The 25,024-nt window shown below is 38.1% G+C and overlaps 1 protein-coding gene across 3 annotated transcripts in view; it reads right to left on the bottom strand.

Moving 5' to 3' along the window:
- The window catches only part of DERA (deoxyribose-phosphate aldolase), a 118,307-nt gene that overhangs the window by 39,146 nt on the left and 54,137 nt on the right, over positions 1–25,024 (bottom strand). For 2 of the 3 annotated variants that reach the window (XM_058743567.1, XM_058743566.1), the window contains 2 exons: positions 24,689–24,823; positions 8,031–8,159 (listed from right to left, as the gene is read on the bottom strand). In XM_058743567.1, coding sequence (XP_058599550.1) covers positions 8,031–8,159; positions 24,689–24,823 — 264 coding nt within the window. The remainder of the gene's footprint in view (positions 1–8,030; positions 8,160–24,688; positions 24,824–25,024) is intronic. The other variant, XM_058743568.1, reaches the window with a different exon arrangement.

Consider the following 25,024-nt stretch of genomic DNA (forward strand, 5'->3'; position numbering starts at 1 on the left):
ATTTTTGTGTTAGTACTCTTCCCACAGATCTTCATCAGCAATTCAAACCTGATGACATTATGATTGCATCTTTAGTGCTTTTCTACTCCAACCTTATTTATCATGCCTGCATTATTTCCAAAGATAAGGTCTAGAATAACTTCAGAGCGGGGCTTGTTAGCTGTTGCATGTGTGTGAACAGTCCACCGCTACTGAAAGATAAAGCCACTTTTCTACACTCTGGCATTATTCTTAATGTGTACGTTTTCAGGGCTGAAATCCCTTAGCAGTAGATTGTCCTGCTTTAGACTTCTCTTTTCTAGAAGCATGTTTCCCTTTCTATCTTACTTCCTATCACTTTGTTCTTGGATTGTTTGATGAAAAACTATGGCTCTCGTTTCTCTTTCCTGATTATATTCCCTTCAAATTGTTTACTCCTACCTCTCTTCCTCCTTTATTTGTATCTCTCTCACCACATTTCCAGTAATGTCAAAGGAAGACCCATTTTCTTTGACCAAAAAGCCAAGGCAGGAAGTTTTTTTTAGTCCTTTCTTGGCCCTCGAGCTGCCTTAGAATCCTCACAAACCTTTTATAGGTCATACCACTGCTTAGATCATCTGAACAATACTCAAATACATAATCTCTTTGTCAAAGGTATAAATTATCTATCTTTTTGTTCAATTAAAACAAGATTTTGAGCTCAAAATAACATGTCCAAACTCTACAAGGTCGTGGCACGTATAGAAAGAGGAGCCTAAATCTTCAATTTCTATTTTGCATGTTTTTCCTTTTCCTTCTTTCTTTTTTTCTTTTTTTTTTTAATGTTTATTTATTTATCTTTGAGAGAGAGAGAGCAAGCCTGGGAGGGGCAGAGACACAGAGACACACACACACAGAGTCCGAAGCAGGCTCCAGGTTCTGAGCGGTCAGCACAGAGCCCAATGTAGGGCTCGAACCCAGGAGCTGTGAGATCATGACCTGAGCCGAAGTCAGACAGACGCTTAACTGACTGAGCCACCCAGGCGCCCCTACTTTTATTTACCTCTATCTTTCTTTCTCATCCATTCATTCGTGTATTTCAAAAATTTTTTTAGGCTCTCCTAGATGCCTGGAATGGTAGTAATCACAGAGGAATATAAATAAGTACGATACAGCCCCTGGCTCAGAGGGGTTCATAGTTTTGCAAAAAACTCAACAGGTGAAACAAGTGATGATGATACTGTATGACAAATGCTACTAGTATTTACAACTGTCCTAGGAGCACAATGGTACGAACAATTAAGTAATTCTGCCCCTAGAGGATCATGGAGAGATTTGACAAAGTATGGAAATTTTATTTAAATCTTTAAAAACACCTAAGGGAAGGAGAGAAAGCTGTAACAGACAGAGGAAATGATGTAACAAAGACAGAAGTATCTGGAATGTTTCCAAATATCAATAATGACCACACAGCATCAGCACAAAAAATCCTTTTTAACTGATGTTTTCATTTTTCCATGGAAAAGTACCTACCTCATAGAATTGGTGTGAAGGTTCAATGTAAATATACATAAAGCCCTTAAAATAGTACCTGTTACACAGTAAATGTTCAAGAAATGTTATCATCTATTATTGTTGTTGTATTGTAGATTATATTACATATATTTCATCTCTTTGAAAGGTTTTCTTTCTTTTTCCCCTGGTTCCTTGTTTGGTTCTGGATCATTGTGGCTGCTGAGGAATCGATCCCTAGTTAAGTGACATTTTATTACGAATCACATCTGAGAGCTAAGGTGGCTGCTATAGTTTCCAGAGTAAAAGAATTAGGAAATATGACAAATAGCCATAGCTGAGAAATGTGGCATAAAAAAATTAACTGGACCACATCTAATGGTGGTTCTCAACTAATCAGATTCTTTTCACACCTTTCTTTTTTAAGACAGAGCCAAAGTTGACAAAACAAGTTCCTATCTAACAGTCACTGAACAATCCTACAAACATATTAATAAGCTTTAAGATCAGTACAGAATGGAATCCAGCTCAATACGTTATATCTCCTACAGCTACGCCAAATGGTTCTGAAAAAGTGGTAGTCTGAAGAATGCCTTGTGATAGTCTAGGGGAAAAAAATGCCATTATATTTCCTTCCTGACTGAGGTAGTATGGCATAGGAAGGTACGCTGGTATTTTTTAATAACCTACAAAGTACTTAGTTTATACTTTATAACGCAGCCATACACACTACTTAATTTGAATTAATAATCAGATTAATTTATTCACTTAAGGTTATAAACTGTGCAAAAAAAGAACAGAAGTCCGGGTCTTCTAATTCCCATGACCCATGGTGCCTTCCTCTAAAACATTTAAAAGACTCCTAAGCAAAATTAAACTAAAAGTAGGCTACTAAGCATTTAGTTGACCAAAAATGTGAACACTTTGGTTAACTAACTTTTTATTTACAATGATATGTGATACCAGACTTACACAGTTACATATCTGTAGCCTAGTCTCCAGAGAATTCTGCAATAATCTAAATGGCTATCCATATTACAAGATAATTATTATGAATGTAAATGATAAAATACCTTTCCTTTTGAGATTTCCATGCTAAATTAACGAGAAAACAAAAGCCATGAAGAATTACAAACACGACAGAATAGATGTTACTAGATTTACCTTCCTGCTATAAATGAACATATAGTGGAATAAAATATAAAAGGCAAATATTTTCAGGCACTGGAAAACTGGCAGCTCAAGATATAAACCCTGAGATAATCCAGACATACAAATTAGCTGATAAAGACTTGTAATCAACTATTAAAAAAATGTTCACAAGGACTTATAGGAAAACATGACCCCAATGAGTCAAAAAATGTTGAACATCAGCAGAGAAATGAAAATCCTAAAAAAGAATTAAATGGGATTTCTAAAACTAAAAATGTACAATAGCATAAATTTCACTGGATGGGCTTAAAAGCAAATTTGAGATAGAAAATAAAGGTCAATGAACTTGAAGTTCCATGTAAATTAGCCAATCAAAAGTACAGAGGGAGGAAAAAAGATTAAAATTAAAATTAAAATTAACAGGACCTCAATAACCTGTGGGATAAAATCTAACACTCATGTACTTAGAGTCCTAGAAAGGAAAGAGACAAAATGGGTAGAAAATGTATTTGAAAAAATAATTATAAAATGTCCAAAAACGGGTGGAAAACATCAACCTACAAATTCAAGAAGCTCAGCAAACTAAAAACATGATAAATACAAAGAAGACCACATTTAGGCACATCATAGTCAAATCAGTGAAAAACAGATTGAGAGAAAATATTGATTGACCGTAGCCAGAGTAAGATGAAACATTACAGGAAAACAAGAAAAAATGGAATTCCAAGAAATGGAACGACGTGTTTAAAGCACTGAAATAAAAGTAAAACTGTAACCTAGAACTCTATATTCAGCAAATGATCCTTGAAACTTGAGTGTGAAATGAAGACATTTTCAGCTGAACAAAACCTAAGAGAATTAGTCACTGGCCGACTTACAGGAAGGAATAAAGACAGAAATGATATATGTGTGAGAAAATATAAAAGACTGGTTTGGTTAGTTTTCTTTTGATTTAATTAAAAGCAAAGGACTGTTAAAACAAAAATTGCATCATTTTAAGGAGGCATTTATAAATAGGTGGATGAAGAAGAACACCAAAATAATTCAAAGGACTAATGAGGGTGTAAATGGGACTGTTATTAAGGTTCTTACATGAAGTATAAAGTAGAATATCAATTTTAAGTAAACTGTCATTAAGGGATGCATATTGTAAGTGCTAGAGCAACTACTTGAAAAGTACAAAAAGGCTGTAGGTAAAAAGCCAATAGAAAAAAATAAGATGAAATGCTATCAAATATTTCATGAACCAAAAGGTAGCAGGAAAAAAAATGGATCAGAACAAATAGGAAACTAATTGCAAGATGACAGACTTAAATCCTATCATGTCAAAAATTATGTGAAGTGAAAATGAGTAAAACACTCGAATTAAAAAGCACACATTCTCAAAATGGATTAAAAAAAAAGACTGCCTATAAAAGAGAGTTTAAATATATAAATATATATAAGACAGGACTAGTAGCAGAGATTAAGAGGGACATACCTTAATGAATGCACTAATTCAAAACCTAAACATAACAATCTTAAAAGTGTATATGCTTAATAACAAAGCTTCAAAATACATTTAGAAAAAACTGACAAAACTAAAGAGATAAGTAGACAAATCCACAATCATATTTAGAGACTTTAACACCCTTATCTTGGTAATAAATAGAACAAGTAGACCAAAACAAAATAAAACAAAACCAGACCTGAAAAATACAATCAACCAACTTGACCAACTTGATATTTACAGAACACTACCACTAATACTTGCAATATTATATATAATATATAATGTCATGTATATGATATTATTTTCAAGTGCACTTGAAGCATATGCTTAACTACACCATAAAATGGCCTATAAATTTCTTTAATTTCAAAAGACAAAAGATTCTTTCAGATTCTCTCAGAGCATAACATAATTTTAAGTTATAAGTCAATAACAGTAAGATATCTAGAAAAGCATAGAATACTTGGAGGTTAAACATTCTGTTGATTTCTCTCTTTATGTCCGTTAATATTTGCTTAATGTATTTAGGTGCTCCACTGTAACCATTTACTCTAGATAACACTCCAATAACATTCTAAATAACAAGAGAAATCACAAGGGAAATTAGAATTATTTTTAACTGAATGACAATGAAAAAAAACAAAGCAAAAAGTTGGCTCTTTCAAAGATTAATAAAATTGGCAGACCCCCAGCAAGACTCTTTTCTATCAAAGAAAGAAAGAAATAAAGAAAGAAAGAAAGGGAAAAGAACAACAGGAAAGAAAACAAAATTGACAACACCAGCAGTAAAAAATGAGGTATAACTACAGACCCTATAGACATAGGGATATTATACACTTGATGTCAATAAATTTGGCAACTCACTTTATTTATACAATGGAATACCCCTAAGCAAACTCCTTACACACAGAACAACATGGATAGATCTCACAGCTATTATCTTGGGGATGGAGGGATAAAAAGCACAAAAGAGTGTATACTGTAGAACTATATGATGTTCTTAAACTGGCAAAGCCAATCTATGATGATAAAATCAGAGCACTGATAGCAGCTGGGACAGAAGGTAAAAAGGCTGGAATCTGAAAGCAAAGGGGCACAAAGAATATTTCTGAGATGATGGAAAATACAGATTGTAAAAAGTCATCATATCATACACTTAAGAACTCAACGTGCATAAATTTACCTCAATGAAGTTGATTTTTAAGGAAAAAATAAATAAAAAATACCAAAGAAGTAGAGCTGTAACTTATATAAGTGTAAATTTAGTCCAAATTTTTTAATAATTCTTCAAAACATACTTTCTATCATATACCTTCTTAAGACAAGAGGAACCATAAACTATGGGCCAGGAAGTATGCTGGAGGTTTTCACTTGCTATTACCTTGCAAAGGTCCTAAATGGTACCTTGAGAGACAGCAGTGTTACAGCTGATAAAGCAGTAACCCTGGAGCCAGAAGACCTGGGTTCAAATAATGACTATATGTTATCTGTTAGACAGATATATGACCTAAAATATATATAATATGTGACCTAAAACAAGTTACTTTTTAAGTTTCTTCATTACCACAGGGTTGATGTGAAGATGAGGGAATATTATTTTAAAGTATCTGGTAAAGCACAACACAAATACAAGTCTTATTACCAACAGTAAGTGCTCAACAGACACCAATTAAAAGAAATGAAAGAGATGAACAACAATGTGGGCAGGGATATAAGCAGACAGGAAAAGACAGGTGAGAGCATGTTCCCACTCACACTTTTTTCTGTGGATGGGTAGGGTGGAGAGTAGAAGAGGGGCTTTCAGACATGTTCCCATCGTGAGCAGCACTGAGTAGGGTAGGGTTGGAATGAATGAATGAATACACTTTTGTTGTGACCTGGATCACAGCATTCTAGGCTAGCAATCCATTGTCTTGGCAGGGAGCATGAGTCACTGGTCTACCTAGGACTCCAAGGGGCTTCATCCAGGATCATAAGGGTTGCAGTGACTCATCTCTTATTGTGGACCTCTGAAATGCCAGTATAACAGATAAAGTGTTCCAATCCTCCTTATCCTTAGATTTTCATTTTGCTCTAAATGAGACAACCAGAGCAGACGTCATACAAAAAGACTGGCAATGAGCACAGCAACAGCTTCACGAACACCTAGCTGGCTGATTTTCAGTAGAGTTCCAAGGAACAATTCTAGGTCTGACAGTACTCAAAAAGTACCCGAGTAGAAAAATCTAGAGGGTGACTACAAAAGAGGCCCAGATTGAAAACCTGAGAAGTCACGTACCTTCACCCAAACATGGAGCCACTGGTAAGGCACTTAGAAATTCAATACTGTACTCAATTAGGATATGTCATCTGACTGAGGTTTCAACGGAACGCTATGGGGGCAAACAGAGGAGGTAACGAACCAAGTGGTAGGGGAGGAAGCAGTATTAGGGGAAACACTCTTGAAAAAAAGTGACACCTCTGCTGAATCCAAAGATGTTAAGGAATTACTTGGGCAAAAGGCATTCCGGGCAGGAGGCGCAGCACGTATAAAGACTTGAAAGGTCTGGATGGTGCCACCTGCAGGGCACAAGGAATTGCATACAGCTGGAGAATATGTTATGAAGGGAAAATGAGGAGACTATAGAGGCACAGGCAGGGTCTCAAGAAGGACCTTTTCTTAAAAACAGCCTGAAGGAATTTATATTTTACCTTGAAGATGAAGGGAAGCCACTGAAGGATTTTCTTTTTCAAGTGAGCAGGCCAGGTGCCCCTGGTGGTGACCCTGGCCCTCAGAAAGTGATGTGAGAGTGGAGGGGGGCAGTGTAGAATACAGTGTCTAGTGAAGGCCTGGTGTGTGTGTTGTTTCTCATTTGTATAAGTGAACTACATTTCCTTCACATCTTGCTGAAGAGAAGGCTGCTCCCTCCATCACCTCTTCTCCTCATATACCCTACACCTTCACATTGTCTTATGTTGTAAAAGAATCATTTTCTTTTATGTAATCATGCAAGATTACATTAAACCCACTGGATTCTCAGGTGCCCTGCTGGCAAATATTAGCTCAAGTCTACAGGTGCACAAGTATCTTTCTTTGTCTCCGATAGGGTTCGGAGACAGCGTAAGCCACGGAAGGATTTTAAGCAGGCAATACCAAAATTGAATTAACATCTTTAAGAGATCATTCTGGCAACAGTGTGGAACACAGATTGGAAGGGGACAAACACGGAGACAAGGGCAAGTATTTAGGAGACTGGAGTGATCCATGTGGGGGATGGCAATGGCTGAAGACAGCAGAACGCAGGATGGAGTGAAGATGTATTAGACATGGTGAAGAGGCAGAGTTCTCAAGACTTGTCCACTGGTTTACGTGAAGATGAGGAAAAGAAGGAATCAAGCTGGACTCCCAGGATTCAAGCTTGGATGTACGAATGGACAGGCCTGCTGTTCATGGAGATGAAGAATAAGTTCAACCTGCGCTTGAAAGTATAAAAAGCAACGATACTGCACTACATTTAAAAAGGAAAATTAACGCAAACAAAAGCACATGCTGCCTTAGACAGTATAGATATACATCTCTGGGAAAAATCAAACACTTAAATTCACAGAGAGGAATAAGTCAGAGTTAAAGAAATTCCTGTCTAACATATGTTGATGAATGAATAATCAAAGAATAACAAGAAGGCAATTCACTAACAAGAGAGCCATCTACTGCCTTCCAAGGATAGTGCAGCGATGAAATGCCACAAAAAAATGTGGAAGAAAGCCAAGTTTGTGACCACTTCACACTGTACATGTATTCACAAAATATCTGACCCTTCCCACAAAAATTTCCAAGCAGTTAGCACTTTTTAGCTAACAGCCAAATCTTTTCACTTACTTATTTCTCCTAAAAACATCAATTCAACATATCATCCTTTGAATATAGAACACTTACCTGCCATCATTGCTATCATACTGGCTTTATAGACATTAGTAAGAGATCCAAGTTCTCCTGTTGCTAAGATGGTTTTGAGATGAGCCTCCCCACAGGTCTTGCGAAACTGACGAATCTCATCATACAGGGCTGGGGAAGGAAATAATTGAGGCAGTTACAAAGCAGGCAAGTGATAACATAACTTGGCAGCCATTTGGAGCTGGTAGAACCCATCTCAGATTTAGGAAACATAAAACATTTGTCACTTTCTAAAAATCACCCCAATTTAATATCGCCCAGAGCATTCCGTTGCCATTCACATCCTGTTACAAGAAATGCTTAGTTTGCTACCATGAAACTTTCTAAGCCCCTGCCCGAGGTCCAGAACCATGCCACTTTTTAAATTATCATTATAATGACATGCAAATTACAAATAATTTCTACCTCTCCCATATGTTGGTTACTTACAAGAAAAAAAGACATTTATCCACCATACATATGGGGGTGTACCCCTCTGCAAACTGAGGAAACCTCAGGTCCTTATTAATTCTTCCATTCACACATAATAAGTTCTCCTGTTAGAATATAAAGCAGGCCTTTCCTGAGAGCTCTGCTAATGACAATGAAGACATAACAGCTTTCCCCTCTCGCTGCCAGGACATGTATCTATATATCTGACTAAAAAGCACTGAGCCTAGCCAGGTATGCTGGATGTATGTGCACAGAGCCAGTTGTAGAGGGGCTCCCAGGTGCAGCCTTGAATCTATTCACCCCTGACCCCAGTACCAAATCTGGCTTTTGAGGGCTCCACTTGATACCCTGAAAGCAGATTTTTGAAAAATATACATGTAAAAAAAAAAAAAAAAAAAAAAAAAAAAACTATCCTCATAACAAAAAGAAAATCAAGGGGAGAACATTTCATATTCAAAAAGAATTGACAGAATTTTAGTAAACAAAATCAGTATAATGAGTATTAAATTTTTGAAAAATTATTTAACATCATCTTCTGTCATGACAGCAGTGGGTTTTGGCTCTTATCCTGTATCACGTTGGCTGCATTCATTCCTTGAACTTGGGCTATTACTACACGATCAGGACCACCAGCACTTTTTTTGTTCTTTTGCGTGTGTGTGTTTCATAGGAAGTAGTTCTACGAGCGCATGGACTACACTGAGCAGGAAAGAAAAATTCGTACTAAGGTTAGGGTTAGGGGAAGTGGTTTTTAATGTGGAGATGAGACTTCCGTAATTCACTGGTTTACTAAAGTACATGTAAAACACTAAAAATTGGTCACAAGTCACCAAACTCAGTCAAAATCGTGCAAGTTATAACACAATGAAGAAAACTTGCCTTCCCGATCCTAGAAAATCTGAACTGAACTTGAAGCTCCAAGTGAAAAGTGAACACAAATAAAAGCAAAAATTCCACTACAGGATGCTTGGTAAATGTTAGAGTTTGTCCCCGTCAAAAGATGGCACCCACAGAAGGTTTTTCAAGAAAGGGCTAAATACTTTCACAAATCCCTAATAATCAGTGGTTTTGAGCATTAGAGACGATCTGAGATGCCACACCGCCTACCGCACCCTGCCCATCCTACCCAAATTGTGAGAAATCGTCTCACCCACACATCCCATATGACAACATGTGTGAGAATGGCATAGACAACAACGACTACGTGGCAATAACAATTTATATTCTTTTAACTCAGGGAATGAATCTTGGATGGAATGACATTTCCCGAGTTACTGAATCTGAAAACAGGAAGTTGTTCTCTAAGAACTACTGACAAGGAAATCTCTTGATCTAAAAATTCAAGAATGGTACCCCAGAGTTAACTTGCGATTTAATTAATGACTTTTCTTCCACAGTGCAGCGTTGCCATCAAAAGCAGGCTGGCGAGTCAGACAAATGTGGATTTAAAACCCAACTGCATCTCTTCTTGCGTGACCTTGGGCAAGTAATTCTCAGCCTCAGTTCCATCCTTGAAGTGTCAATAATAATACTTACATTATAGAGTTATTATGAGGATTAAAAGGGAAGATATATACAAAGTACTCTGCACATTGTCTGGCTGATTGTAAGCACTCAAAAAGTGTAACCATTATTCTTAAGCTCAGAAACCTAGTGAAATGAGTTTTAATTAAGTGTTGTGTGATAAAAGCCAAATCTTATTCATGGCCTGACCCAACTCCTTGTACTGCACCAAAATCTTGTTATATGGATTAGTGCTTAAAATCAGTGAGTCATCAGATAAGGCTTGAAACGTTTTATTACAACATTTGTTAAAGTAAAGTTTGATCTGTACAACAAAATTCTTAAAACGTTGATCCCAATCATATTTAAGAACAAAACTATCAGCCTTTTTCTAAAGAGTATTACCTTTTGATATCCAGTCCATTTCTTTACCTACAGTTAAAATTAATCAGAAAAAAAAAAACCATGTACTTTACGACTCAATTATCAGCCACCTGGAAGTTATTATGCCCTGTAATCCATGATCCAAACAGAATGAACCCAAAATAGTCATCAGCACATAACTGGATTTAAACAAATAAGTAACCAGTGCCTTCTCATTCGTTAACCACCAACTCCTCAAATCATTTAACTGACCTATCTCACCACATAACAGGGTCAAGTTTTTCTGAGAAAGTATCTTAATCTTTAGAGTTCAACTACTGAAGTTGCTTACCATTTTTTTCTTGTTACTATTCTGCCCAGAGTAGTAATTCAATCAAAAAGCACCCTGGACCTGTCCTTTGGAAAATGTGGCCTGGACTCCGAACAAGCAAATGTTTCTATCTGGGCCTCTGAATCTTACTGAGTTACGCAAAGATGACAGAGCATTCAAGATGTTCATTAGTATTACTACTGCGACATCCTCAATGGCAGCAGATCCGAGAGTCCCGTGGCCCCGTGGCCCCGTGCCAGCAGCACGGTACCTGTGCTGGCCAGTGACGGCAGCATCAGAAGTGGCCCCGTAACCACACTTCCCCTGGCACATCCAGCTGTATTCTCTGCTCCCCAGTCTTTCATGGACCTGCCTGTTTTCCAAGCCTGGTTCCCCAGGCTTCTTACTGACTCAGTGAGCTATTCCATGTCCTCCTAACAGATGCCTTTTCAGTTTAACCTAATCTGAACTGGTTTCATTAGTTTCCAACTCGTAATTCTAGTATAACAAGTATTTACTGAGAAATCTGGTATGGTGTGGGACAATAGCATTGGTGCCACACTGCCTGGGGTTCATATTCTAGCTTCAACACGAATTTGTTGTGTGATTTGGGCGATTAACTCTTAAACTCTCAGTTTCCTCTTCTATAAAATGAGGATAATTGAGGTATGCACACCTCATGGAGTTATTTCAAGTATCAAATAGACTAATATGTATAAAGTGCTAAGGATGGTGTCTGGGACATGTATTAATGCTCAAAAACTGTCAGCTACTTGTTTCCCTGTTGCTGGCTTTGGTGGTGGTGCTGTTGCAGTCGTTGCTGAGTGCTTATCAGGTTCAGACATATAGCAACTTATAAAAGCAGAGGACACCATGATCTAGGTTTCTTAAAGAACATAAACACAACCTCTTTGGGGCCTAGAAAGCAGGCTGGTGGGGAAATGTTTATTACATCATGAACATTTTTTTTTAACTTGGAGCCCATGCTCCCAGACTCCTGGAATAAGAGTTCTATTACTTGCTGGTTACGTAAATTTACAGGAATCATTCAATTTTCCTAAGCTTGATCACTTAGGGAGCCTCAGTTTGCTCCCATATTTTTGCGATGATGAGATAAAACAGTATATACGTTTAGAATGGAACAAGGCAATTAGTAGGCGTTTAATCATCCAATACTAGATTTCCATATTTTTTCTTACATACTTCCAGAAATGCAAAAGTAACTTTGAAAAACAAAACAAAGTAAGCACTGTCTTAGTAGTTATAGAATTTAAAAATTTAACATATAAGGAAAACAGACCACTTCACTCCAACACAAACGACAGAAGCCACAAATAAGCATTATTAGTGTCCAGGTGTTCTAAGCACCTTGGCATCACAGTGACAGATGACATATGCAAATCAGAGTAACATGATGGAGGGGCCTCTGGGTGGCTCAGTTGGTTAAGTGTCCAACTTCGGCTCAGGTCATGATCTTGCAGCTCATGGGTTCGAGCCCCGTGTCGGGCTCTGTGCTGACAGCCCAGAGCCTGGAGCCTGCTTTGGATTCTGTGTCTCCCCCTCTCTCTGCCTCTCCCGCACTTGTGCTCCGTCTCTCTCAAAAATAAATAAACATTTAAAAAAATTTTTTCTTTAAAGTAACATGATGGCTGAGGTGTAACTGTCAATCCCAAATCATAATGTCGTTCAACATACTCAACGGTCACTTACCTTTCAGTATAAATGAGCAAAACAATGGAAAACCTAATGGGTGGATTTTCCTCCACATTAGCGGGAAAGGACAGCAGGATGTGGATTTATATGATTGCTAGTGGAATACACATGTGGAGGAAGAAATCACAGTGGAATTAACAAGTTCAATAGATCCTCTTTCCAAAAAAAACTCTTCAGGAGGAGTAGCTACTCAAAAGAATGAGAAACCCCATAAGTTTTCAAAGCATCTTCCTGCAAAAATGCTCAGCGTTTTCTACACATCATTTAAACATCCCTGTGGGGTAGCTGGTAGTTAGCTTCACGTTTCATATACAAAAGTGAAATGTAGAGAGATGAATGAGTTGCCTAAAATTTCCTCACACTTTGCTGCCTTTATCCCCCCACATGCATACACACAGGCAGCTACATGCATGCTGTCCTTACAATACGTTCTCAAGGACATGAACTGAAGAACTTAGCACAATATAGTAATCAAAACCTAGAACCTAAAGGGATGTCAACTCTCATTTACTTCAAATTACTAACATTATAGATGAACATTATAAACCCAAAAGCTGATTTTCATTTTTCTAGGGAAAACAAAGTTGAGGAAACTGAAAAGTTCTAGGATAATTCAGAAACATAAAACAGTTAATTCTGTATGATTTAATATGCTAAAAAGACCTATAACTTGCTCTATAAGCCTTCTGGTTAAGATCAGAACAGCACATTCTGACATTATGTCGTAGAGAAGTTCACGTGTCTGAATCCGGACTTTTCCGCACTTGCTTGCCCACTGATTAGCCATGTCACTTGGGAAAGTTACGAAACCTCTCCAAGCATCATGTTTCTACTCAAGATTGGATAGAAGATCTTTACTCTGAGAGCTCAAACACATCTTAAATCCTAGAAATAAATGTAAAAAAAATTATTTAAATAATCATGAAGATAATAGATTATTTTTCTCTTGGTTCCACCTTTAATAATAAGCAGATATAAAAATGAAGACAAACTTTAATTTGCTCTAAAATGTTACACTGTTGTAATTACAACAGCTTCTTGCTATTGGTTTAGAAAGATGATTTGGATCTCTACTTTGTGGGAGCTCTCGGCCAGAGAGAGATGGGGAGCAGAGTAGTCTCATTTGGTCACTACCATGAAGGGTGGGGGAAACTTGAGACTGGCACATCACTGGGGCCTTGAGAAACTCCAGGTTAACATGCTGCCAGATCAGGGTTGGGGGGTGGACATCCTCATCAGTGAGGACTGGGAATTCTGGAGGACTTGGTGAGCTCAACCACCCTGGGTGCACAGTACTAGACGAGGGAGACAGCCTATGTGGTCAAGAGACTGTTCCACACATGGAAATTGATCAACTAAATAAATATACTTAGGATAATGGGAACAAGATTTCTCATGATAAGAAAGAGGGACACAAATATAGAAAGGGGAGTGGGCAAGAATAGCCATTTGATGTTGGCTTGTGAGGAAATCATCAGTGTGAACCCATAGTTTCTGATACAGATAGATTATAGATAGATGGACAGACAGATATAAATGCACGGTATTTATATGTGCACATTGTGTATATGTGAAAATTCATGCATTTCCTACATCTGTCCACTGAGAAGACCTAGAAACAACAGCCTTACAGCAGTGAGCACACCTAGCACCCAGATCTTGGTTTCTAAAAATCAATCTTCACTAAAAGAAAGTAGACCTCCTTGGAAAAATGGCCGATTCCAGGGCTAGCACAGAAAAAAAGTTAAAGATAAGCCTGAAATATCCATGATAAGAATTCAAGGAACTTCTTGAACATGTCAAAGAATAATATGAACATGTCAAAAGGACAGAAGAACAATCTAACACAGCGCCTACTGGCCAAATCTGGGATAATCTGAATATCAATAATAAATAATGACAGTAATGGATTATAACCAATTGAGTCCAATAGGACTCCATGAGCTCTTATAAACAGAAAGGAAAAAAAAAAAGTAGGAGAGGAGAAGGTAATGCTAACTAGTAAGTATAGAAGAAATGATGGAATTAGAAAACCACCATTTGACAAATATCAGAGTAATAACTGAAGAATTATGAATGAATGCTAAAACTACCGAATAAAGTTAGATGAGGAACAGGATATTAATACAATCTCAAAATATCTCCATTCATTTCTGTATTAATTACTTGTTAAAACACAAAATACTGGGGCACCTGGGTGGCTCGGTCAGTTAAGTGTCCAACTCTTGGTTTGAGCTCATAGTCCATGAGATCAAGCCCTGCATCAGCCTCTGCGCTGACAGCATGGAGCCTGCTTGGGATCCTCTCTCTCCCTTGCTCTCTGCCCTTCCCTGTGCTTGCATGCACTCTCTTCTCTCTCTCTCTCTCTTTCTCAAATACATAAACTTTAACAAAAAACACAAAATACTTATTAATTTTATAATGGAGAAACTTGCCAGAAAGCATCTTAGCCAATTAAAACTTAACATCCTCAATAATGGGACAAATGCACATCTTAGGACTCCCGACATAATGCACTGAGAAGAACTGAGCAAAACTTCTGTGGTATTTCTCCCCAAAATATATAACTTGAATCTAATCATGAGAAAAACATCAAACAAACCCAACTGAAGCACATTTTGCAAAATAACAGGCACCTATTCTTCACACTCAAGGGAAGATTGAGGACTGTTCCAGAGTGAAGAAGACTAGAGAGACATGTAACCATTGATCCCAAAACGAAGACCATTTTTGAGACAATCTGCAAAATTTGAACAAAGTCTATGGATTTAATGGTAGTATGCTATCAGTGTTAATTTCCTGATTTTGATGGTATACTGTGGCTTGGTACAAGTGTTCTTGTTTTTAGAAAATATACACTGAAATATTCATGACTAATGGACCAATAGGTCTGCAACTTAATCTCAAAAAATTGAAATAATTACACATATATAATTTAATAAACACACACATGTATACACACAAAGATAATGAGAAGACAAAAGGCAAATGGGGCAAAATTTAATAACTGTGGAATCTCAGTGAAGAGTAAATAGTTCTGTGTACGATTTTTGCAACTTTTCTGTAAATTTAAAATTACTCAAAAATAAAAGTTAAAAAGATATTTCATATACTATTGTGATTTATTTAGCATCTAGATATTTTTTCTTATGGAAGGGCTTTCAAGATTATCAACTATTCTATTTTTTAAACAAAAAATATTTGATTATATATGGTACATATTGCCTGCTTTTTCCCCTTGAAATATCATAGACATCTTTCCATATTAATAAATATAGGTTTGTAGCACAGTTTTTAATGGCTACACAATCTTCCCCTACATGGTCATAAATAATTTATACAATCATTTTTCTATTATTGGATACTTAAGGTTTCAGATTTTTTGCTATTAGGAACAATACTTCAGTAAACGTCCTTATGGTTACATCTTTGCATACATCGTGACCTTATTCCCTAGAGCTTTCATTAATTTTTTTTCTGCTCACCTACTCACATGTAATCCATGTTCACTGTTAAAAAATTCAAACAGGGGGCGCCTGGGTGGCGCAGTCGGTTAAGCGTCCGACTTCAGCCAGGTCACGATCTCACGGTCCGTGAGTTCGAGCCCCGCGTCAGGCTCTGGGCTGATGGCTCGGAGCCTGGAGCCTGTTTCCGATTCTGTGTCTCCCTCTCTCTCTGCCCCTCCCCCGTTCATGCTCTGTCTGTCTCTGTCCCAAAAATAAATTAAAAACGTTGAAAAAAAATTAAAAAAAAAAAAAAATTTCAAACAGTATGGAAACTAAAACTTCTCCATTTAAAAAAAAAAAGAAAGAATAATTCTTGCATGTAACAGAAAAATAATAATCTGGAAGACTATTATAAAAGATGACTGACAAATGAAAATGGAATTCAAACACCACGACTGCAAATTAGTCAGAATAATGCAAAATATAACAAAACACATACACCAGAGAAGTGGCTGGCATAGTGATGTCACATTAAAAACCTGATAATAAATGTTTTGACTTATAATGAGGTTTTCAGGAGTAGCAAAAGTGGGTGTACTAGAAACCCAGGATATATTACATTGTAGATGCGTAATCAATATAGTAGCAAAACCAGCGGAGGAGTTGTCTCCTGTCTGTCCCCCCACATCCCTCCCACTACTGCCACACTGAGGAGGAGAAATGGAGGTCGTAACCTGACCTTCTGCTCATCATTCCCAGCTGAAAAACAAGTGAGGCTGTGTTGATGGAGCGTGTTCACTGACAGGAGTCAGAGAACTTAGCCACACTGGGAAAGGCCTGTGTGATGAGAATGTAGATCCAAGGAGCAGAGGGGGTCACACTGCATCTGTTTCAAGCAGCATCCAAAAACGGTTGACAACTGGCTCTCCCTTCTGCCTCCCTGTGTCAGCAGGAACTTGCGTCTACAGTATTTTACTTTTCTCTATTCAAAAGTATCTTGTTTCTCTCCAGCTTCCACCCGTAGGGGAAGTATATTCTTAATCTTGGGGCACCTGGAAATCCATAAAGTTTTCTGGGAAAGCACTGCTATAGACAAAGAAAACTGTGTTAGTAAAGCTTTTGTGAATAGAAATTATGATTTAAGTAAAAACCCAAGTGTTTAAAGCCTATGCTTCCTATCTAAAAGTCATAAAGTAGTTTCCTTTTATATTTCATGCTACTCAAAGGCACTTAAAAAATAATTGTTAACGAATTATATCTAAGCAATTATTTTTTGAGTACCAGAAAAGATGTTCAACACTGCACATGAATGGCCTGAAAATATCTCTTAAGATAATTATATGTATAGTAAAACACTTAATATAAAGTGTACAGCAACCTTTTAAATTAAAAAAGTCACAAAATGTTCAAGAACAGTTTTCATCCACCAAGGCAACTAATTAATCTTGTAAGACTAAAACAGAGATGAGCTAAAACGCCAGGTAGTAAAATAACCTATAAGAGATAAAACACACACATTTTGGTCAATACTATTTGAAGTTTCAAAGAATCATAGCCTAAAAACAAAAACCATAAAAGCATACAGCTGCTATAAGTATCTCCAGCATTTTTCTGTTATAAACAACCCCCAAAACAGAGAAAACACAGACTATAGATTATGTGATTCCTCCTCAAACAGTGTCTATAGATTTAGAAATGGCTTTTCTCATAAGATATTCTGATTAACAACTCTACAAAACAAAGAACAATTCCAATTTCTTTTAAGAGATGTTCTTTCTACCATCCTTCTTGTGTATAAATCAGCAAATAAGAAAAATAAATTGCTGCCAAGATTCAAGATGTTCAGGATCCACTTCATAAGACAGAATGATAGACACTGTGGCATTGGCCCCAATATTTCATTCTCTCCCCCCAAAACTCTTGATGGCCTGAGACATGTACTCCACAAACCAGGTTTAGGAGAACAAATCAGGACTGACGAACTGAAGAAGATACAAGGGGGATCTAGATACAGGACACAAACAACATTTCCAAGTACGACACTGAACACACTATGCTGAAAAATGTTACAGAAGAAGCCACCTTTGGGGCGATGTCTGACAGTGCTCTAGTATGGAATAGAAAGTCAGCTCTAGGTCTTGAGCTCAGAGAACTGGAAGATTCTTGAACAAGGAAGAATCTGATACCATTTCAATGTCACTGGTAATATATTAAGGTAAATACATGCAGCAGAGAGAGGTCATAAAAAAAGTAAAAAATGAACACCTCTATATTTACAGAGCATGGAATGCATTTAATTTTCAAAACCTGTTCAGTAAGATTTATGAGATGATGAACCCCTTCTGGTGAATGCTTTCTTCAAAGAACTGTTTAAGAAATGCAACTTCGATGTCGACTTTAATATCATCATGAAAAAATACCGTATTATAGGTCCTTATCTAGGGAATAATACTCCCAGACAATGAAAACGCCAAATATAAAATCACAGGCCATTATAGCTCTAAAGGACTGTAGAAATCATTAAGTTTTATCCCCTCATTGGTAGCTTATTTAAGTGGAGGCAGAGAGAAGGGAAGTGTTTGCCCAAGGACTAGGTATAAATTAGCGAAATTACAAAGACTAAAATCCAAGTCTTTTAGAGTTCTACTTCATTTACTCAATACGTGTACTATTATGGTTACGTCCCTTGACAACATACTATGAGCATCAAAAGGAGGAGAGGGAAAGAGAAGAAACTGCAGCTGGCATGGAGGGACTGATTCATCTGGGCCAGGCAATGGATGGTCAATTTACATTCATTATCTAATTTAATCCCCATTACAACCCTGTGAAATAGATGCCATTATTCCTACTTTACAGAGAAGGAACAGAAGACACAGAAAAGCAATGTGGCCAAAAGCTACTAATGGTAGTGCCAGGATTCCAACCACAGTCTATCCAATGCAAAGACTCTGCTCTCAACCCTTCCTGGTCTCCCAGAGTTATCCTCCCTTCTTGTTCCATGGTATATTTGTTCTGGGTAAGCTCTGGGTCTGACCACCTCCAGTGATGACTGGCTTATATGCTGGCTGGCTGGCTGGGTGCCCCTGCCTGTCTCCTAGTCCAGCACAGAATTCCAGGGAGAGGAAAGCCATCCTTTTCCTGAGAGCATAAGAGGTAGATGTGCTTTTTGGCTAAACTTGACAGAGAAAGAAACTCTTTATCCATTAAGCCTTCTATTATAGCCAACTGCAGATCCAGACTAAATAGAAACACACAGGGAATACTATTTGTATTAACTAACCAATATATAAATTCAACAATGCTTCAATCATCCTGCACCCAAACTATGTGGAACCAAGAACAAGAAGTATTTTTTTTAAAAATAGATGTGGGGCGCCTGGGTGGTTCAGTCAGTTAAGTGTCTAACTCTTGATTTCAGTTCAGGTCATGATCTCACAGTTCGTGAGTTCAAACCCTGCATCGGGCTCTGCATTCACAGCACAGAATCACAGGGATTCTGTCTCCCTTTCTCTCTGCCCCTCCCCTCTTTCTCTCAAAATAAGGAAAAATAAACTTAAAAAAAAAAATAGATGTTTCAAGTTAGTGATTCTCTACAACTATGGGATGGTAGGGGAGAGGGTGGAACCAAAATCACCTGGGGCAATTTTCACAGTAAAGAAGCCTATCCCCTCAGTCCAACATTGAACCCCAATAGTACATATACTCAGGAGGGATATTCTAGGTTCCAGGAAGAGAGGAGTTCGGGCAAGTAATCTGAAAGCATTTTGTCAGGTAATTCTAAGAACCAGCATAACATACCATATATACCCTATATCCAAGTAAAACTACTGTCCTGAGGGATAAGTGAGATGGCGTACGTTTCTATGCCTGGACAGGAAGGACTAAAGGAAGTACAGGCAGGGAAAGACAGAGTACTATAAAGAGCAAAACAGGATCTGACAGTAAAAAACTTACCAGAAAAGGGCCAGGCGAAACAACAAGAACAAAACTTTTTAAATAGAAGATATATGAAGTCAAAAGGCACAGGGGTCTGAAGTGTTAGCTGTGGGGAGGATCACCTCCAGGGTTTTCAGCAGCTAGAGAGCATCACTGTGCTCCAGAACAATCCAATCACTAACACCACAGTTTGGAAACTAACCTGTATTTAAGAGAAAGTGTTCAAATCAAATACTTTTTAATGGATTTCTTTCTAAAATGGCTAGATTCTCTGATCTGATCAAGATTCAACCGTTCTACTTACATAAAAATGACGCATGAAAAGCAGCATGGTTTAGTGGGGAAACTGAACATGCATTCTGGAGTCAAGCAGATGTAGGTTCTGGTACTTGGGAGGTTTTGTGGTCTTCAGTATAGGGAATGTGGCTGAAATCGGAGAGGTCAGGAGGTTTTCAAGGGGGAGTGTGCAAAGTGTGAGAAGTTTGAGAGCTTGCTGCGACCCAACCTGAAGACCGCCAACACTTCAGGGATGACGGAGGAGAGAGAGGACCTTGCATACAAGACACAGGGACACAGGAGTCATCAGAAACTTGAAGGAAAACCTGAAGAATTTAGGATTACCAAAGCCAGGCAAAAAGAGTGTTTCCAGAAGGACTGTGCACTGTGTCAAATGCTGAACAGTAGAGTTAAACAAACAACTGCAGAATATTCCCTGGGCATAGGAAAATAAGAGGACATTGGCATCTTGATTAGTACAGATTCAAGGGAAACAAGTAAATATAACTCTTTTAAGAATTGTAGCCATGAAGGGAAGAACAGAAAGGTAGACTTAGCTGGAGATGAGGGGGAAGGTTGACATGTGAGCATTTTTTTAATGGATAAGAAAAGCTTACATTATGTTTAGGTGTTGATGGGAATAAATCATAGAGACAGATGAAAGATACAGGAGAAAAAAATGGTCAACAAATGGAGTAAGGCCTCTGAAAATGTGGGAGGAGATGAGAGCCACTGCACAGAGGAGGGACTGGACTTAGGAGGAAGGAAAAGGAGGAACAAAGGAAAGCAGAGCTGATGCAAGGACCTCGAGGGAGACCCTGTCTACTGGTTTCTATTTTCTCTAGAAAGTAGCAGGTAGGTCTTCTGCTGAGAGTGAAGGAGCCTCAAGATGGGCAGAAGAATTAGAAGCTTGAGGAGAAAGAAACTTTAAATTGTCACCAAGGAGAATTAAAGAAGAGGAATACGGGCCCCCCTCCAGTCTCTTTGGGTTCATGCCCGAAACTGTGGACCCTGTGACCATGAGCACTGATTAGGATACAGTCTGAATGGCCAGGTTTAAAAATGGGACTCTTTTGTGCTTTAACCAGGGTCCTACACACCTCAGCGCACAGAGAGGAGAGGAATCTAGACTTGAACGTTTGAACGTATAATAGCCTCACAGACATTTCCATCAGCAAATTCCAAGAAATCAACTCTAGGGGCGCCTGGGTGGCTCAGTCGATTAAACGTCCGACTTCGACTCAGGTCATGATCTCGCGGTCCGTGAGTTCGAGCCCCGCATCGGGCTCTGGGCTGATGGCTCGGAGCCTGGAGCCTGCTTCCGATTCTGTGTCTCCCTCTCTCTCTGCCCCTCCCCCGTTCATGCTCTGTCTCTCTCTGTCTCAAAAATAAATAAACGTTAAAAAAAAATAAAAAAAAAAAGAAATCAATTCTAGGCTCATATTTTAGTAAACAGCTAATATCAAAGCATGACACTGAAAAATACAGTACATAATCAAATTGAGGCAAATTAAGACAAAATACCGCAGTGAAAAAAAGGCCTCAGTCATTGCAGGTTTCTATTTAGAATTAAACTTCCAGTATTAAATGTTCCTTTTCAATTTGTTTTGGGTCAAGAGGTTATTAACACCATAAAAAAGTTAATAGAAAAGTATGGTCTAGGACAAAGATGTGTTATTATATTTTACATGAATGCCTGTTATTAGGAAATTATCAGTTCCTAAAAACAACCATTCCTAGTTCATTAAGGGACAATTACATCAAAACTCATCTCCTATTATATTTTATTCCCCAATTAGTATTCTAGAGACAAGAGCACAAGTTATAATAGAAACCATACTTCTATGTCTACAACTGTTAAATAAAAGATATAGGACATATAGTTTTTTTTATCTAACCAAATCATATAGTTTATTTCCAAATTTGTTTTAAATATTATGTTTATTCATTTTTCTCCTCTTACTCTGGCCCAAAATCTTAATTGAAATCTATGACTAGAAGGAAACAAGAATTAATATATAGGGACAAGAGACATCTATTTAAAAGCCTGGGTGGCTTAGTTGGTTAAGCATCCGACTCTTGATTTCAGTTCAGGTCATGATCTCACCTCTCCACAGTTCATAAGATCATGCCCTGCACTGGGCGCCATGCTAACGGCACAGAGCCTACTTGGGATTCTCTCTCCATTTTTCTGTCGCTCTCCTGTTCACATGCATGTGCACTTTCTCTCAAAAAAAAAAAAAGAACTTAAAAAAAAATGTTTGCAATTGGTCAAAGCTCACATGAACCATAGGAAAAGGAACAAAAATCAAAAGCACAAAAAGACATTTGTGAACTGTCAAGAATTTAAACCTGGCAAGGATTAAAAATGTTGATGAAGTATAGTTGGGAGTACAGGGCAACAGGAATGGCTTTAACATTTGTTCTAGATCATTCAGAACTGTGGTATCAGTGACTGCATCACAGTGATACTCTCAGTGCTGCTAAGATCTCTGAGATGACTTGCCCCACAGCTAATGGCACTGTGCTTTTGACTTCATGTATCTTTTTATTTAAATATTTGTGTTACTGTTGTTTCACCTGGCCCTTTGCTGTTAAGCTTTTTACTGTCAGACCCCGTTTAGCTCCCTATGGCTAAACTGTCCTTCTCTGCCTTCTGTCCTTCTCTGCCAGAACTTCCCTCAGTCCTTTCCGTCTGGGCACAGAAATGTACACCATCTAACTTATTGGGAATGTTAATATTCTAAGCTAAAAGACTACATTTTCCCGGCTTCACTTGCAGCCAAGATGGCCACTGACTCAATTTGAGCCACGGAGGTGTAAGCAAAAATGGTGTATGAGATTTTTAGGATAGGACAGCCCTTCTTTGCTATTATCTAGGAAATGACTGGAAAGACAGGAGCTTCAGGAGCCATCTTAGAGAATGGCGTGCCCTTAAGCATGAGAGCAGAAGCCAGACACTTTGGAAGTAGAAGAAAAAAGTAGCATAGGTCACCCCTGAAATACCTACCTCTAGACTTTGTATAAGAAAATAAATCCTGAAGTATTTAAACTACTGACTGAATCTTTGCCTACTCCATAACCAAAGCAATTCTTAATGAATAAACAATGGAATTAGGATTTATAGATGTTAGGGGCACCTGGGTGGCTCAGTTGGTTAAGCGCCCGACTTTGGCTCAGGTCGTGATCTCACAGTTTGCAGATTTTGGACCCCGCATCGGGTTCTGTGCTAACAGCTCAGAGCCTGGGGCCTGCTTCAGATTCTGTGTGTGTCTCTCTCTCTCTGCCCCTCCCCTGCTCATGCTCTCTCTCTCTCTTTCTCACACACACACACAAATACATAAACATTAAAAAAAAAAAAAAAAGGATTTATAGATGTTAAGTTAGATGGACTGATGGAGAGAAAGAAGAGTACCTGGGTGGCCCAGTCAGTTAAGTGTTCAACTTGGCTCAGGTCATGATCTCACGGTTCATGAGTTCGAGCCCCATGTCAGGCTCTGTGCTGACAGCTCAGAGCCTAGAGCCTGTTTTAGAATCCGTGTCTCCTTCTCTCTCTTCCCCTCCCCTGTTTGCATTTTGTCTCCCTCCCAAAAATAAATACACATCAAAAAAAAAATTTTTTTTCAAGACTCACAGAAAGATATCCAAGAGATACTGGCAAGTCCAATAAGTAGGTTAAGAAAAAATACATTAAATATAATCCTACTGTTTACTTAAACTTTGAAAAAGGGTGTCAGTTGCAGGACATCTGGGTAGCTTTGTTGATTAAGGATCTGACTCTTGACTACAGTTCAGGTCATGATCTCATGGTTCATGAGTTGGAGCCCCGTGTCGGGCTCAGTACCGACAGTGCAGAGCCTGCTTGGGATTCTCTCTCTCTTCTTCTCTTTCTGCCCTTCCCCTGCTTGTGCGCTATCTCTGTCTCTCTCAAGATAGAGAAACTTAAAAAAAAAAAGCTTTAAAAAAATTTTTAGTTGAACTACGTTTATGATTCTTTTGAAATAGAAAATTGTACTTATTTTAGCTATCAACCATCTCTAGTATACAAAATATATTTAAGGCACAGGTCAAATCTATTTTTTAATATTTAATTATAAAAAGTTTGTTATTGAAATGGGTGATGTTTTTCATAATTGGTGCGATAGTAAATTATGAATCTCAAAGGTAAATATAATAACCCCTAGGAACTATGTGTAAGAATAGCAGGAATAAAGCAGACTTCGCAGACTTACTACTAATCCCACCTCCACAAAATCCACAAAGATTAACATAAAAAGGGAAGTTTCCTCCACATATTAAACTCTGCATAAATGACTTGCCTAGAGTGATTTATGTATTGAGTAATAAAATACTGGAGGACAGAATAAAAGTTAACAGTCTACTGCATAGAAATAACCACTCACCTAAGCACTCAAAGGGATCTAAAAAGTTCACATAGGTGGGCAACTGTCTAGGATTTGTGAGGGGAACAAGGATGAGCAATACCAGCCGTGTTTTCTCTGAAATTCGCCTTCTGATCTAGTGACTTGTAATCTAGAACAATGACTTCCAAAACATACTGCCTCTTTTCCAATCATCTCCATTTCATTCACTAGGACAGAACTAGGCCTCCCTCTTAGGTAAGGACTTGCACATACCTTCCCACTGGCCTGTCAGCACCAAGGTCCTGTTAATTACCACATCAATTTCCGTAGCTCCATCTTCCACAGCCAATCTGATCTCTTCCAATCGTGTTTTTAAATGAGTCTGTCCAGCCGGAAAGCCAGTGGCCACTAGTAAAGAGAGGGAAAAAGAAGGAAGGAAGGGAGGGAGGGAGGAAGGAAGGAAGCAAAGAGAGAGGGAAGGGAGGAAAAAAGGAAGGAAGGGAAGAAGGAAAGAAGACAAATTTTAGTTGGTTTCTCAACAAGGAATTTGATACAAAAACACAAAAAACAACAACAAACAGCATTTAGACTAAAGCATTAATGACACTA

Source organism: Neofelis nebulosa, chromosome 8, assembly GCF_028018385.1.
Source record: "Neofelis nebulosa isolate mNeoNeb1 chromosome 8, mNeoNeb1.pri, whole genome shotgun sequence".
Classification (NCBI taxonomy): Eukaryota; Metazoa; Chordata; class Mammalia; order Carnivora; family Felidae; genus Neofelis; species Neofelis nebulosa.